Raw genomic sequence first — 13985 nt, 5'->3', positions numbered from 1 at the left:
GTCCCTTCCAACCTTTAACCATTCTGTGATTCTGTGATTCTGTGACTTTCAATGAAAAAAAAGACAAACAGCCAGTTCCAAGCCCTCTAAGCCTCTACATGCCTTCTTCAAACACAGTACGATAAAACTACGTCAAAAAATTTCACCCAGCTGTAGCCAAGACAGAGCCCCCAGAGCTGCCATGTACTGCAAAAGCCCGGCCAGCCACAGACGCACAGGATCCCACTCAGTGCTGTCAACGCCACGCCATTAATTAGTGTCTGTACCGCTCAAAACGCTTCCTACACCCTTCATGATCAATTACCTACAGGCATATATAGCTGTATGAATCCAGCAGATCACTAGATCGGTTATTATCATCTACGACCCCTTCCACCAGTGCACTTACGCTCACCAAAAGCACAGCCTACTCACGTCTGTAATGTCTTGTAGCCATCCATTAACCCCTCAACGAATGGTCTAGGTGCAGCCATCACCCCAAATGTCACACATGTGATTTCAACACTAAATTAGCCCGTACACGAGCTCATTTTTCCTGCCTGTCAGCCAAGCAGAAGTTTATTGCAGTTGCAGTTGGAAGGTACTTGGTCACATTCAGACAACATCTCTCCAAAGTTCCCAGTCCCATCAAGACTGCCAATTAACTTCTAATGAAGGCTCTATATAATTTTATGATCATACAGATTGGACAGTATTTCCCCCTTATTTTATCTTATATTAACCAGCACCTGCTCAAAGATGTACAATTTTATTTTTTAATGGTTCTGAGTAGGTTGTCATATTTTAAGAAAACAGTAACATGCAGATTTTTGTAACGCCACCTCATTTCCAAGAAGCTACAAGGCACAGAAATCCCATCAATGACTAATGAGTTGTAGGTTAAGGTGGACGTACCTTGCTGTGAAGTCACTGTACTATTCTCGACCCGTGCCGCCTGCCATAAAATTTTAATGCCGCTCCTGACATATTTATGAAACACCTCACCTAGTCTTTGCAGGGTGACAAAAAGATTTACATCTGCAATTACTGCTAGCACGTAGGTTTTAGCTGTGTTGCACTTTAAACTTTTGTACACAAAGGTATTTAACTTTAATACAACAAAGGTAGGTGGTGCCACAGACCAACCATACTGGAACTGCATTAGGAGAGATTTATCTCCCTGCACCAGGAGGACAACTGCCCAACTCGTCTGCATAGAAGGTGGCATTGCAATTACACAGAATCACAGAATCACAGAATCAATGAGGTTGGATGAGCCCTCAGGGATCATCGAGTCCAACCATTGCCCTGACACCACCATGGCAACTAGACCAGGGCACTAAGTGCCATGTCCAGGCTTTTCTTAAACACCTCCAGAGACGGGACTCCACCACCTTCCTGGGCAGCCCCTTCCAATGGCTAATGACCCTTGCTGAGAAGAAATGCTTCCTCATGTCCAACCTGAACCTCCCCTGGCCAAGCTTGAGGCTGTGTCCTCTTGTCCTATCGCTAGTTGCCTGGGAGAAGAGGCCGACTCCCACTGCGCTACAACCTCCCTTCAGGTAGTTGTAGACTGCAATAAGGTCACCTCGGAGCCTCCTCTTCTCCAGGCTAAACAACCCCAGCTCCCTCAGCCGTTCCTCGGAGGTCAGACCTTCCAGACCCTTCACCAGCTTGGTCGCCCTCCTCTGGACTCGCTCCAACACCTCAACATCTCTCTTGAAGTGCAGGGCACAGAACTGGACACAGGATTCAAGGTGTGGCCTCACCAGTGCCCAGTACAGAGGGACGATCACTTCCCCAGACCGGCTGGCTACACTGTTCCTAATAGAGGCCAGGATGCCTTTGGCCTTCTGGGCCACCTGGGCACACTGCTGGACTTCAGGCTCCAGCCACCCCTGGGCTGCGGCTTTAGCACAGCAGCAGGGTCTGCTTTCCCCCTCTGGTTCTTCCTGCCATCGCGGGGAGCTTGCGCAAGCTCTGAGATACAGAGACGCGGCCCCGGCAGAGATGTCAGTTTTTCTTTCTGACACCAAACACAATGCAAATAAGTGCCTGAGTGACAGAAGACAGATAATTTCTCACTTGATTTTCACAGCACTGCTTTGGTTTTACACCACATCCACGTTACAGTCATCCTTCTAATGCAGAGAAAAAACATGTCAGCCAATCTCAGGTCAATCTCCAGGAGCGCGGCGGCACGGTCCTCCGGCACGGTGGCCGCTCTGCTGGCAATTGTAGCCAAAGCCGTTCCCAAGCCATGTCTGCAGCCACGTAGCCTGGCCTGAGCCAGCCCAGCCAGCCAAAAACTGTGCCAAGGATGAGCACACACAGTGATTTTAGTCTTTTTATGTAGGAATCAAGGGGGTTACATATAAATTTCCCAGCTTACTCCGCAGTCAGTACAGAGCTGGATCCCAAACCTGCAGCAGTCACAGGTGACAGATGACTTATTTGCAAAGTGCCCAGTGCTGTATTTGCTGCCACGAATCATAGAATCACAGATGGGTTGGGGTTGGAAGGGACCTTAAAGACCAACCAGTTCCAATCCCCCTGCCACAGGCAGGGACACCTTCCACCAGACCAGGTTGCTCCAAGCCCCATCCAACCTGGCCTTGAACACTGCCAGGGAGGGGGCAGCCACAGCTTCTCTGGGCAACCTGGGCCAGGCTCTCACCACCCTCACAGCAAAGAATTGCTTCCTGATATCTCAATCTCCCCTCTTTCAGTTTAAAACTGTTCCCTCTTGTCCTGTCACTACTTGCCCTTGTAAAAAGCCCCTCTCCAGCTTTCCTGTAGCCCCTCAGGCACTGGAAGGTGCTAGAAGGTCTCCCCGGAGCCTTCTCTTCTCCAGGCTGAACAGCCCCAGCTCTCTCAGTCTGTCTCCAGAGCAGAGGGGCTCCAGCCCTCTGAGCATCTCCGTGGCCTCCTCTGGACTTGCTCCAACAGCTCCGTGTCCTCCTTCTGTTGGGGCCCCAGAGCTGGACGCAGCACTGCAGGGGGGTCTCCCGAGAGCGGAGCAGAGGGGCAGAATCCCCTCCCTCGCCCTGCTGGCCACGCTGCTGGGGATGCAGCCCAGGACACGGGTGGCTTTCTGGGCTGCGAGCGCACATTGCCAGCTCATGTTGAGCTTCTCGTCACCCATCACCCCCAAGTCCTTCTCCTCAGGGCTGCTCTCAATCCATTCTCCGCCCAGCCTGTGTTTGTGCTTGGGATTGCCCCGACCCACGTGCAGGACCTTGCTCTTGGCCTTGTTGAACTCCATGCAGTTCGCACAGGCCCAGCTCTCCAGCCTGTCCAGGTCCCTCTGGATGCCATCCCTTCCCTCCAGCGTGTCACCACACCGCACAGCTTGGTGTCATCGGCAAACTTGCTGAGTTCACACTCAATCCCACTGTCCATGTCGCCGACAAAGATGTTAAACACGACCGATCCCAATACCGACCCCTGAGGAACGCCACTCGTCACTGGTCTCCACTTGGACATCGAGCCGTTGACCATAACTCTTTGAGTGTGACCAAAGCATCTCTCCTTCTGGAGACACCTCGCTTCCCCGTCCGGGCTGTCCCTCTTCTCCTGCCGTGAGCAGGGCACGCGGGAGGCACGTCCTCGGACTCTTCCACCTGCATCCCTCCGTCCAGGGGTTTGCCCCCGCCCGATGTGGCTGCGCACACAACAGTTTTCCAACACAAACTCCAATTCTTACAGCTTGAGGGCATCCACTTTAAAATGCGTTCTCAGGGGAAAGTTCTGCTGTAGAAACAGGGCAGTCCTCAGAGCGCCTCTCTTCATTTTTATTAAGGCATGTCATTTTGCTTAAAATTTTTCACTTAATTTGGTTTTCTTCCCGTTACCCTATTTTGTTTCTTTTGCACCCATTGTATAACATTGCATCGTTCTGCGCTGCAACCTACTGCAACGTCTCGGCATTTTCACTTGTTTTGATAAAGTCTCAATGTGCCCAGAATCACAGGATCAACCAGGTTGGAAGAGCCCTCTGGGATCATCGAGTCCAACCGTTGCCCTGACACCACCTTATCAACTAGACCATGGCACTAAGTGCCATGTCCAGGCTTTTCTTAAACCCCTCCAGAGATGGTGACTCCACCACCTCCCTGGGCAGCCCCTTCCAGTGGCTAATGACCCTTGCTGAGAACAAATGCTTCCTAATGTCCAACCTGACCCTCCCCTGGCCAAGCTTGAGGCTGTGTCCTCTTGTCCTATTTCTAGTTGCCCGGGAGAAGAGGCCGACTCCCACTCCACTACAACCTCCTTAATTCTCAAAATATTTAATTTCAGTTTGCTCCACAGACATCAGTTCTGAGCGTTGGAAGTTTACCATAGGGCAGGTGTCCTACGTTCAAACTGCCCTAACTGCAAGCAAAACTCCCTCCAGCAATCCTCACACAGAAATCAAGCCCACAGTCTTGGAAAATGGGTCCAGCAAGAGGTAAAAATGCTGAATTCGGAGGTAACGCTCTGCAGGAGAATGGCTGCAGCTCCCCAAAACCTCTGCGTGGGTCGTCCTGCAGTGGCGGAGGGAGGGTGTGGGGACCAGGCCTCCAGCATTCCCCTGTCAACGCAGATGCTGGAAGCAGGAGACATCCAGTTCGTCGCAGGACAACCCGGCAAGTGCTTCCTAACGCCACGACGCTGGGCAGATCCCCCCAGAGCCAGATGCATCTCTTGGTACACGCAACTTGCTGTTTGTAATCGCGATGCTCCTGTAATCTCCAATTTTTTTAAACTCTGGGTACTGACATAACGCAAGGAGACACAACAGTGAAAATGGGATGCCATCCAGAGGGACCTGGACAGGCTGGAGAGCTGGGCCTGTGCAGACCGCACGAAGTTCAACAAGGCCAAGTGCAAGGTCCTGCACATGGGTTGGGGCAATCCCAAGCACAAACACAGGCTGGGCGAAGAATGGATTGAGAGCAGCCCTGAGGAGAAGGACTTGGGGGTGATGGGTGACGAGAAGCTCAACATGAGCTGGCAATGTGCGCTTGCAGCCCAGAAAGCCAACTGTCTCCTGGGCTGCATCCCCAGCAGCGTGGCCAGCAGGGCCAGGGAGGGGATTCTGCCCCTCTGCTCCGCTCTCGGGAGACCCCCCCTGCAGTGCTGCGTCCAGCTCTGGGGCACCAACAGAAGAAGGACACGGAGCTGTTGGAGCGAGTCCAGAGGAGGCCACGGAGATGCTCAGAGGGCTGGAGCCCCTCTGCTATGGATACAGGCTGAGAGAGCTGGGGCTGTTCAGCCTGGAGAAGAGAAGGCTCCAGGGAGACCTTCTAGCACCTTCCAGTACCTGAAGGGGCTACAGGAAAGTGGGAGAAGAGCTTTTTACAAGGGCATGGAGTGACAGGACAAGAGGGGGAACAGTTTTAAACTGAAAGAGGGGAGATTGAGATGAGATATGAGGAAGAAATTCTTTGCTGTGAGGGTGGTGAGAGCCTGGCCCAGGTTGCCCAGAGAAGCTGTGGCTGCCCCCTCCCTGGCAGTGTTCAAGGCCAGGTTGGATGGGGCTTGGAGCAACCTGGTCTGGTGGAAGGTGTCCCTGCCTGTGGCAGGGGGGTTGGAACTGGATGGTCTTTAAGGTCCCTTCCCACCCAAACCGTTCTGTGATTCTATGATTCTAAAAGCTGAATTCTCAGAAGTGACAAAGTGTTTTATGTGCTGGCGCATGGCTGGACACCGAGCTCTCACCGCTGGCACACTGGGGGTGCATCGCCTGGGAAGCCGCTGTCACCGCTGGCTTTGAGAGCCCGTCTGTGAGGAAGCCCTTTGTAAAGCTGTTGCTGCCTTCCCAGAGGAGGAGGAGAGCAGTGCACCCCGCAGCCCCCACGCACAGGGGACATCCTCGGTGCCTGGAGGGGACTCTGGGAGCCACCTCGGTGAGGGCAAACCATGCCAGGCAGCTCCCGATGCCAGGTCCTACAGGGCTAATGCAATTCAGGAGCAGAGAGCAAGCTCTTAACTCATCTCATCTACAAGCGCCTTGTCTTTAAATTTCTGGCTCTGGGTATTTTGGGGCAAAGACTCGTGTTTGTTGTAGCTGCCAGCACAGCAGGGCTCAAAACAACCGGCTTGCAGGGGACAGAAGAATGTTCAGTAACATTAAAAAAAAGACAGCAGCAACAAAAAGCTTTTCAAATTGATTGATTGATTGATTGATTGAAAAGGCTTTTTAAATCCTCACTGTCGCTTTTATAATCACCAGCATGGCTTGAAGGTGAGCAGCACGTAGGACCTGTAACACTGAATGAACCACCAGCCTTGTGGGTCTCCTTGTGGGCACCTCAGCGCGTGCTGCACAGAGACAGGAGTGGGAAGGGTCCTGCAGCCCTGTGCCATCAGCTGGGCACCTCCAGCCCCCTACTCCCTGTCTGCAGGGGCAGGAGGCGGCTGTGGTGCCACAGGCAGCATCCCTCATCCCTCCAATGCCAACCACGGTACTAGAGCAGCATCCCTCCGATGCCGACCACTGCTTTGCCCAGCACAGCATCCTCCACAATGATGCTCCAGAAGAAAAAGACCACAGACCCTGGCTTCCACCCCTCAGTGCCAAACAACCCCAGCGGCGATGCTTTTTTGCCACAAACAGCGGCTTAACTTGAAAATCAGTATCTGAACAGAGCTCTCCCCTGCGCCAGGGGCGGCATCGCTCGGCTGCCAGAGCCCCAAACCCTGGCACCACCCCGGGGTGGGGAGGGGATGGTTTCAGCATCAAGGTCTGGCTGGAAACCATCGCCCCCCCTCTCCCCAACCCCGCAGCCCCCCGGCGTCGCCGCTGCCGGCTGACGCGACTGATTGATTTGACTGAAGGTAGCCAAACTGTCACTCAGGAGGTGCCCCCTTGGTACCTCTTCTGGCTGGATCTACTTGAGGGTGGGATTGCCTGAGCCGCTCCTGTCAGGGATTTCAAAGGGAACAAGCGGCTGAATGCGGATCTGACAGCTCGGCCGCCGAATTAGGGCTATTTGCATGCTAATTTCCACCCGCGCTTAACTCACTGGCAGACCCGGAGCGAGAAGCAGCCTCTGCATGTTTGGAACAATGCTTGACTGATCTAGCTGCGTTAACGAGCAAATTATGGTAATTTTGTTATTACAAATGCATAGAAATTTCCAAAGAGTGGAGCAATACAATATGTTTTCTCTCCTCCTCCTCACTCCTAAATACGGACCCTTTTGTTTATACACACTTCACCCTGCTCACTCGTGTTTAGATATGCACAGCGTCCCACCTCCGCGGGAGGAGGCAGGAATTACGGCCGGAGCAGAGGGAGCCCGCAGAGCAGTCGCATCCCAGGCTCTGCTGCCCCTGGGACCGCATCCTCAGCTGGGGTAAAGCATCAGAGAGACCCGGAGGTCGGGGGTGTCAGCACTAATCGACCCCAGTTGAAGATCGGGTCAGTAAGAGGGAGACGCGTTTGGGAGCAGCAGATCCAGAGGCTGTTGGCTTCCCAACGTTTCACCTTCTCGCCCTCTCCGGCGTCATTTCTAAATCAATTTAATGAAATAATATCTGACAACATCATATTGAAAACGGTATAAATTTTATCTATACTCTGTGCAAGTGTGGTAATTACACTGCTGAGAGATGAACACCAAAACCTTTCTCCAGGCTTTCAAGACCCCAGCACGCCCTCATACACCAACAGCAGATAAACACAAACCATTGACTTAACCGCTCCATTATTAATTAAGGGAATCATTTGTCAGCTGATTTGCAATCTGGTATTGCCCCAAGATATCTGTGATGGGACATCACTTGCTTCATCACACGTGATGAAACTTCTGTGGGATTTGTCTGGTTTTGATTACGGAAGGGTGGTGGGGGGCACCTTTGCCGAGCAGCCCTAGACTGGGGAAAAAAAACACTAAATCCGCTTAACAACACTTCTGTCCTTTGGCAGCGGGTCTTCTGGCTGTGGCGGTGGAAGCCATGGGCGCATCTGCAGGGGGTGAAGGTGTTTTTGGGGTGCTCCGAGTGGCGGCTGGGTTTGAGCTACGTGAGCTGAAAAAAAAAGTCACAAGGAAAAAACACGTTTGAAACCCACGTGTTTTGTTCCCCAGCACCAGCTCCTTCTGCTCTGCACATCAGCACCGGCGTCTTCCCCGAGATAAAAGATCGCTAACGACAACGTCGCTATTTTTTACGCTTTTTCTTTTCAAAGCCCAGTTTTGAATGTCACTGTTTTCAGGCGCCTTTAGTCGGGTAATTGCACATAGACTTCATATAAAGGAAATTCATTTGTTCAGGGTCACTGCATGGTTTTTCATTAAAAACAAATTACCGGTGTCCAGAAAGGACATCTGGGTTTCCAGAGTCCCATTAATGACTATATTTTCAGCATCACTATGCCGGACAGTCTACCCTTTCCTGTCACCCGGGGCGCGGGGCCGCCAGGAGAGGAGGGACAGGGTGAACGACAGCCCCAGGGAGCGGAGAAGGGGTGGCAGGGCAGGGGGTCCATGGGAACCACCACGAGCCCCCTGCCCTGGCCCCAGCAGGGACCCGAACGGGACACAGCGCCTGGGGTGGTGGTCCCCAGAGCAGGCACGCAGGCTGCAGCTCCGGCACTGCTCCTTGTGTCCTCTCTCTGTCCCCTTGCCAGCGGCCACTGTGCTCCCCACACACAGACCTTCGGACACATCTCAGGAGCAGTCCCATGGACACGAGCAGTGATTCGTGGGGAGAGACCTGACCCGGCACTGCCAACAGGCTGGTGGTGTGTGGAGCAACAGAGGACCAAGAAAAGACCCCAGGCAAGCAGCGGTGGTCCCGTCACCACGCCAGCCCCAGCCAGCAGTGCATCAGGAGCAGGAGCGGTGCTGGAGAGATGGTCCAGCCTCCCAAAGGCGATGGAAATACAGTAACGATGTGCTGTCCGTGGCCAGCAGACCGTCGCTCTAGCAGCTGCGCTCCCTTTCACACCCTTCACCTCAAAAAAGGGTCTAGGTCACCCACACAGGTCACGGAGTAAAATCCCTGCAAATGCTGCATCTCCCAGCAATGCGCTCCCAACTAGCTGCTGCTGCGCTCCTAAAGGAAGCGCTTAGGAAGCATTTCTTCTCAGCAAGGGTCATTAGACATTGGAAGGGGCTGCCCAGGGAGGTGGTGGAGTCACCATCTCTGGAGGGGTTTAAGAAAAGCCTGGACATGGCACTTAGTGCCCTGGTCTAGTTGCCATGGTGGTGTCAGGGCAATGGTTGGACTCGATGATCCCAGAGGGCTCTTCCAACCTCATTGATTCTGTGATTCTGTAAAGTGAAATCTGTGAACACGAGGCAGTAAAGGGAGCAGAGAGAGCAGAAGGTGCAAGCAGAAGACAGCACCAGCTCCATCCGAAGAGTCAAACCGCCTCGGGACTGCCTCTTTGTAGAGGAGTAAGCAAAGGGGGGTGGCACCAGGCTGCAAGTACTGGGTGGGATGGAGAAGATGCCGTTTGCCCCTGCCTGAGCTTCCCAGGAGACAAAGGGAAAGCTGCTGGGAAAACACTGCTCCGCGTTTCTAAAGCTCAGCACGTTAGGGGCACAACCACACTGTGAACAAATAATAATACCAAATCATTGGAGATAATTTCTGCATACAGCATCTCATTGACCTGAGGGATCCTGTGCCCCGAGGTGGTACTGAGGCCACGAATCTAGTAGGAATCAGTAGTGGATTAAACCTCTAAATAGGTAACGAGAACATACAGGGAGCTACGCTAGACAAAATAAACATTTACAAGGGATGTAAACTCTCGTGCTTCAAGGCATAAGCCACTGGACGACGAGGATTAAAGAGAAGCGTCCGCTTTGGGCAAGCTGCTCCGGGCATCCCTGCCCCAGCTGCGGGCAGGTGAGGACAGTGGGCAGGCAGGGGCTGTTCCCAGGACCCTGTGCCGTCCCACGACACGGTGCTGGACTGTTCACCAACAGCCAGCAGATTTATGCCGGGTCCACCCGCCTTCCCCCTTGCATCCCCCATCTGTGTGTGGACCTGCGTGGACTGCTGGCATCACTGCTTTCCACAGAGGGACCAGTTCTCCTCCTGCGAACAGCTCATTGACTCCATCTCTGCTCACATCATGAGGCAGAAGCGTACGAATTCCTGATTCTGCGGCACGTTTTCATTGAGTCATAGGATGATGGGGCATTTCAGGATGGAAGGGATGTCAGGCGGTCTCTGGGCCCTGCTCACAGCAGGATCGGCCATGAGGCTGGACCAGGATGCTCAGGGCTTCATCCAGCCGGGCACTGAAAACCCAGCGTCCAGGGCCCCCCACCTGCAGAGGGAACAGGAGCCTCAAGCGATGCCAGATCTCAGTTTACAAAGCTCTAGACTTAAACTGAAGCCACGTATTTGCTTGTTTGGTCCTTTTAGAGAAAAGTATTTGATTAATTTATTCTCTGGGCCACAGCAGACGTTCACAAGCCACATGGAAAAGGAAATTCCCTGTTGACATGCAAGTCCCTGTTTTTGCAGGGAAGAAAAGGAGACCTGAGAGCGCAGGCCAGGCGCTGGGCATGGAGGTGCAGAGGGGACACGCTCCTGTGGGGGAGCCAGGGGAGGACCTGAGGCCGGCAGGAGAAGGACCGTCCCCTGCTCAGACGAACAGCGGGGCAGCTGGAGGAGAGATAAGCACCGAGCAAGGAGCTGAATGCACACATCCTGGAAATGCCGGGGAGCCGGACGGTCCCCCGGCCCCGCAGGCGTGCCACAGACCCCCGTGGCAGGGGACGGGTTTACCCACGGCAGCACGAGCGATGGCAGCAGCAACAAGCGTGCGACAAAGCACCGCCCGCGTCTTATCATGTATACATTTCTCCCACGTCTCTAAGCACTTAGCTCACACAATTACTTAATTAGGAGCAGAAATTCATGGCTAAAACAATTAAAAGTCTTATCAAGGAAGCACACTGCTAGCAGAGGCTCTGAAAACTACGGCAGGTTGTGAAACAAATCCCCGAGACCTGGTACGATAAACACGCGCCCTTGCCAGGGCACCTCGGAACAAGCCGGGATGTGCCAACAGCACCAGAGCGGGTCGGTCACCTGCTGCTGGGTCACCCCCTTGGGGACCACGGTGCTTTTCCCAGCAAGGCTCTGAAACCTTGGACAGGAGTGAAGGAAGGATTGAGAAGGTGTTTTGGAGGCTAGTTAGCAAATTCTCACTTAAATGAGAAGGAGAACCTACAGGAATTGCAGCTGACCTTCACACTAGCTGGAGCAGAAGGTTGTTATTAAAGGAGCCAGCGAGAGGAACAGGGCAGTTATTCAATATAATGGGTCACACAAGCCTATGTGTAGTTAAAAATAAAATCTATTACCTGGGAAAATCAGCTCAGACGACTCTACATCACCGAACCCTCACCGCATCTCCTCTGGCTTGGCACCACCAAGCCCCACGTCCTGCAGCTTTGCCATCCCACCCTGAACAGCTGAAAACTCTCCAAAACAGAAGGAAGAGCCAGTGTTCCCCTCAGCTGGGGAAGGGTCTGGGGCTCACAGGTGCATTTTCAGAGAAAGGTGCTCTGAAGGAAGGCGGTAGATTCCCACAAGGTCTCTAAAAGACTCTAAGTTGCCACCTTGGCCAGCTGCATCCAACACACCCGGGCCTTCAGGTGCCACCCTCAGCAGGAGGACGCGCCTGGAGCGAGGAGGGGCTCAGGGCATCGGCGAAGACCCAGCCCAGCAGCGACCAGGCGGGACAGGAGGGGACCGGCGGGGCACAGCTGATTTTTTCATAACTCCTTAGAGATCTGGTAGAACCCAATCTGCAGCACATAATCAAAGCTGGTAACAAAGACTAACCCCGAAACAGCCTGGACGTCAAATCACTGTCACCAACTCCCACTTTCCTATTACAAGTATTTTTTTCTAAATCACCACCTCCTGGAGCCATGTGATTACATACGAAATTCCACTTTGGGGCATTTTCCTCAGTAACTCTCTGGCCTTGCTGACTCCAAAGAGTCTCCTCAGAGAAAACAGGTGTCTCGGAGCACAGCCTGTATCAAATGGGAAGAGCCGGGCACGGTCCAAGATGGAGCGATGGTTGGACTTGATGATCTTCTAGGTCTTTTCCAACCTTAACAATTCTATGATTGTATGATTCTACGACCCCCAGGCCCCACAGAAGGGAGGCTGGGGGCTCTTCCAGCATCCCAATGAGAACAACCTGCCTTGGCAGCCTAGAGGCTAGACCACCTCCCGCGCTGGGGAGCCCGGTCTTCCTTCACCTCGGACCACCCAATACCTCCCCTTCCCCTTCAGCGCTGCGGAGCACCATAGAGTGCACGCTTTCCTCCTGAAATGCTGTATTTTTTCCTTTCCTTTTATTTTTCCACACCCCCAGAATTTTGAAGACTCACCAGGCACCATCCCTGTCAGCGCCGGAGCGGAGTAGCTGCCCTGTCCGGCGGGGGGGACGTGCGGAGGGTATCCTGGGAGGGTCGTGCTCGCCAGCTCGCGACCTGAGGAATCAAACCAACAAATCACCACGTGAGCATCGCGACGAGCGGACGCGGTTTCTACATCTCCCCGAGCACCCAGAACACAGCCATGCATTTGTCATGGGCCAGCGTGGGATTTCCAGCCGGGCAGGGAGGGGAGGCACAGCTTTTGCTTTCTCTACAAGCTGCCACAAAGCTCCGGCGAAGTGAGAGACGAGACGAGGAGGAGCAGAGCTCTGCAGGGAGAGGAGCGTGCCCGTCTGAACTCCAGCTGCTCTCCCCTATTCCCAAGTTGCTCCAAAGCTCAGATTCGTGAAGTTGGAAATGGTGAAATGTGAAATAACACTGATCTTAGTGACACTTTCACAGAAAACTCTCCAGAAAATCACGGGCTGACAGTTTGCAGAGATCTAAACACCGAGCAGCACATTGTTTTTATCTCTTATTAAAGCCAGTTTAAAAAAAAACAAAAACAAAAAAAGAACAAACACCAGACACTGAGACGTGAAGACAGTTTAAAATACAGTTTGTTGCAGTGCCAGGAGAAGGGTCAGACTCGCAGACACAGCCTGGTGTAGCAGCCTTTACTTAGACCACAGAAACAAGTCTTTTTACTCAAATACCCACAGGTCTTCCATGGAAATAACCCCTCAGAAGGCAGGCAGTGGGGTGTCACCCACCTGCCTCTACCACGGGGGCTGGATGGAGCGAGGGGACCCTTCGGGCCCTGGCCCCAGGGATGCGTCCCCACTGCCCTAACCCCTGCACAGCTGGGACCGCTCAGGCTCCAGCCAAGTCTGAGATGCTGTTGGCCCAAAACAGCTCGTTAGCTGGGCCAAAGTCACTGTAAGTGCAGGTTCCTTCATCAAAACGTGGCACGTCAGATCAACAAGAAACGTTACGAGACTTTGTCAGTTTCAGTGCCACCGACCAGAAGAAATGCACAGATCCTTGTGTTCATACCATTTTCCACAGGCATTTGGTTTTATGACCATGGCTTTTTCAAGCCTCTAGAGCTTGGAGAATCATGGAATCACAGAATGTCAGGGCTTGGAAGGGATCTCTGGACATCATCGAGTCCAACCCCCTGCCAGAGCAGGACCAATCCAGGGCAGGTTACACAGGAACGCAGCCAGATGGGGCTTGGAAGTCTCCAGAGGAGACTCCACAACCTCTCTGGGGAGCCTGTTCCAGTGCTCTGTCACCCTTACACTAAAGAAGTTCTTCCTCATATTGAGGTTGACCTTCCTGTGCTCTAGCTTGCATCCATTGCCCCTTGTCCTATCGCAGGGCACAAGTGACAAGAGGTTGCCCCTTTCCTCTTGACACCCAGCCCTCATCTATTTATACACATTAATCAGATCCCCTCTCAGTCTTCTCTTCTCCACACTCAAAAGCCCCAGGTCTCTCAACCTTTCCTCCTAAGGCAGGTGTTCCAGTCCCTTCATCATCCTCGTAGCCCTCCGTTGGACTCTCTCCAGTAGATCTCTGTCTCTCTTGAACTGGGGAGCCCAGAACTGAACACAATACTCCAGGGGAGGTGTCACCAGGGTAGAGTAGAGG

The 13985-nt window shown here is 53.2% G+C and overlaps 1 protein-coding gene across 7 annotated transcripts in view; it reads right to left on the bottom strand.

The window, feature by feature from the left end:
* PAX5 (paired box 5) overlaps positions 1 to 13985 on the bottom strand; it is a 111419-nt gene that overhangs the window by 13422 nt on the left and 84012 nt on the right. For 4 of the 7 annotated variants that reach the window (XM_068420146.1, XM_068420148.1, XM_068420152.1 and 1 more), the window contains one exon: positions 12342 to 12443. The exons of the other annotated variants lie outside the window; for them this stretch is intronic. In XM_068420146.1, coding sequence (XP_068276247.1) covers positions 12342 to 12443 — 102 coding nt within the window. The remainder of the gene's footprint in view (positions 1 to 12341; positions 12444 to 13985) is intronic. 7 annotated transcript variants of the gene reach the window in all.

This window comes from Nyctibius grandis, chromosome 30 (assembly GCF_013368605.1).
Source record: "Nyctibius grandis isolate bNycGra1 chromosome 30, bNycGra1.pri, whole genome shotgun sequence".
Taxonomy (NCBI): Eukaryota; Metazoa; Chordata; class Aves; order Nyctibiiformes; family Nyctibiidae; genus Nyctibius; species Nyctibius grandis.
This window is presented reverse-complemented; position numbering and strand designations above follow the sequence as displayed.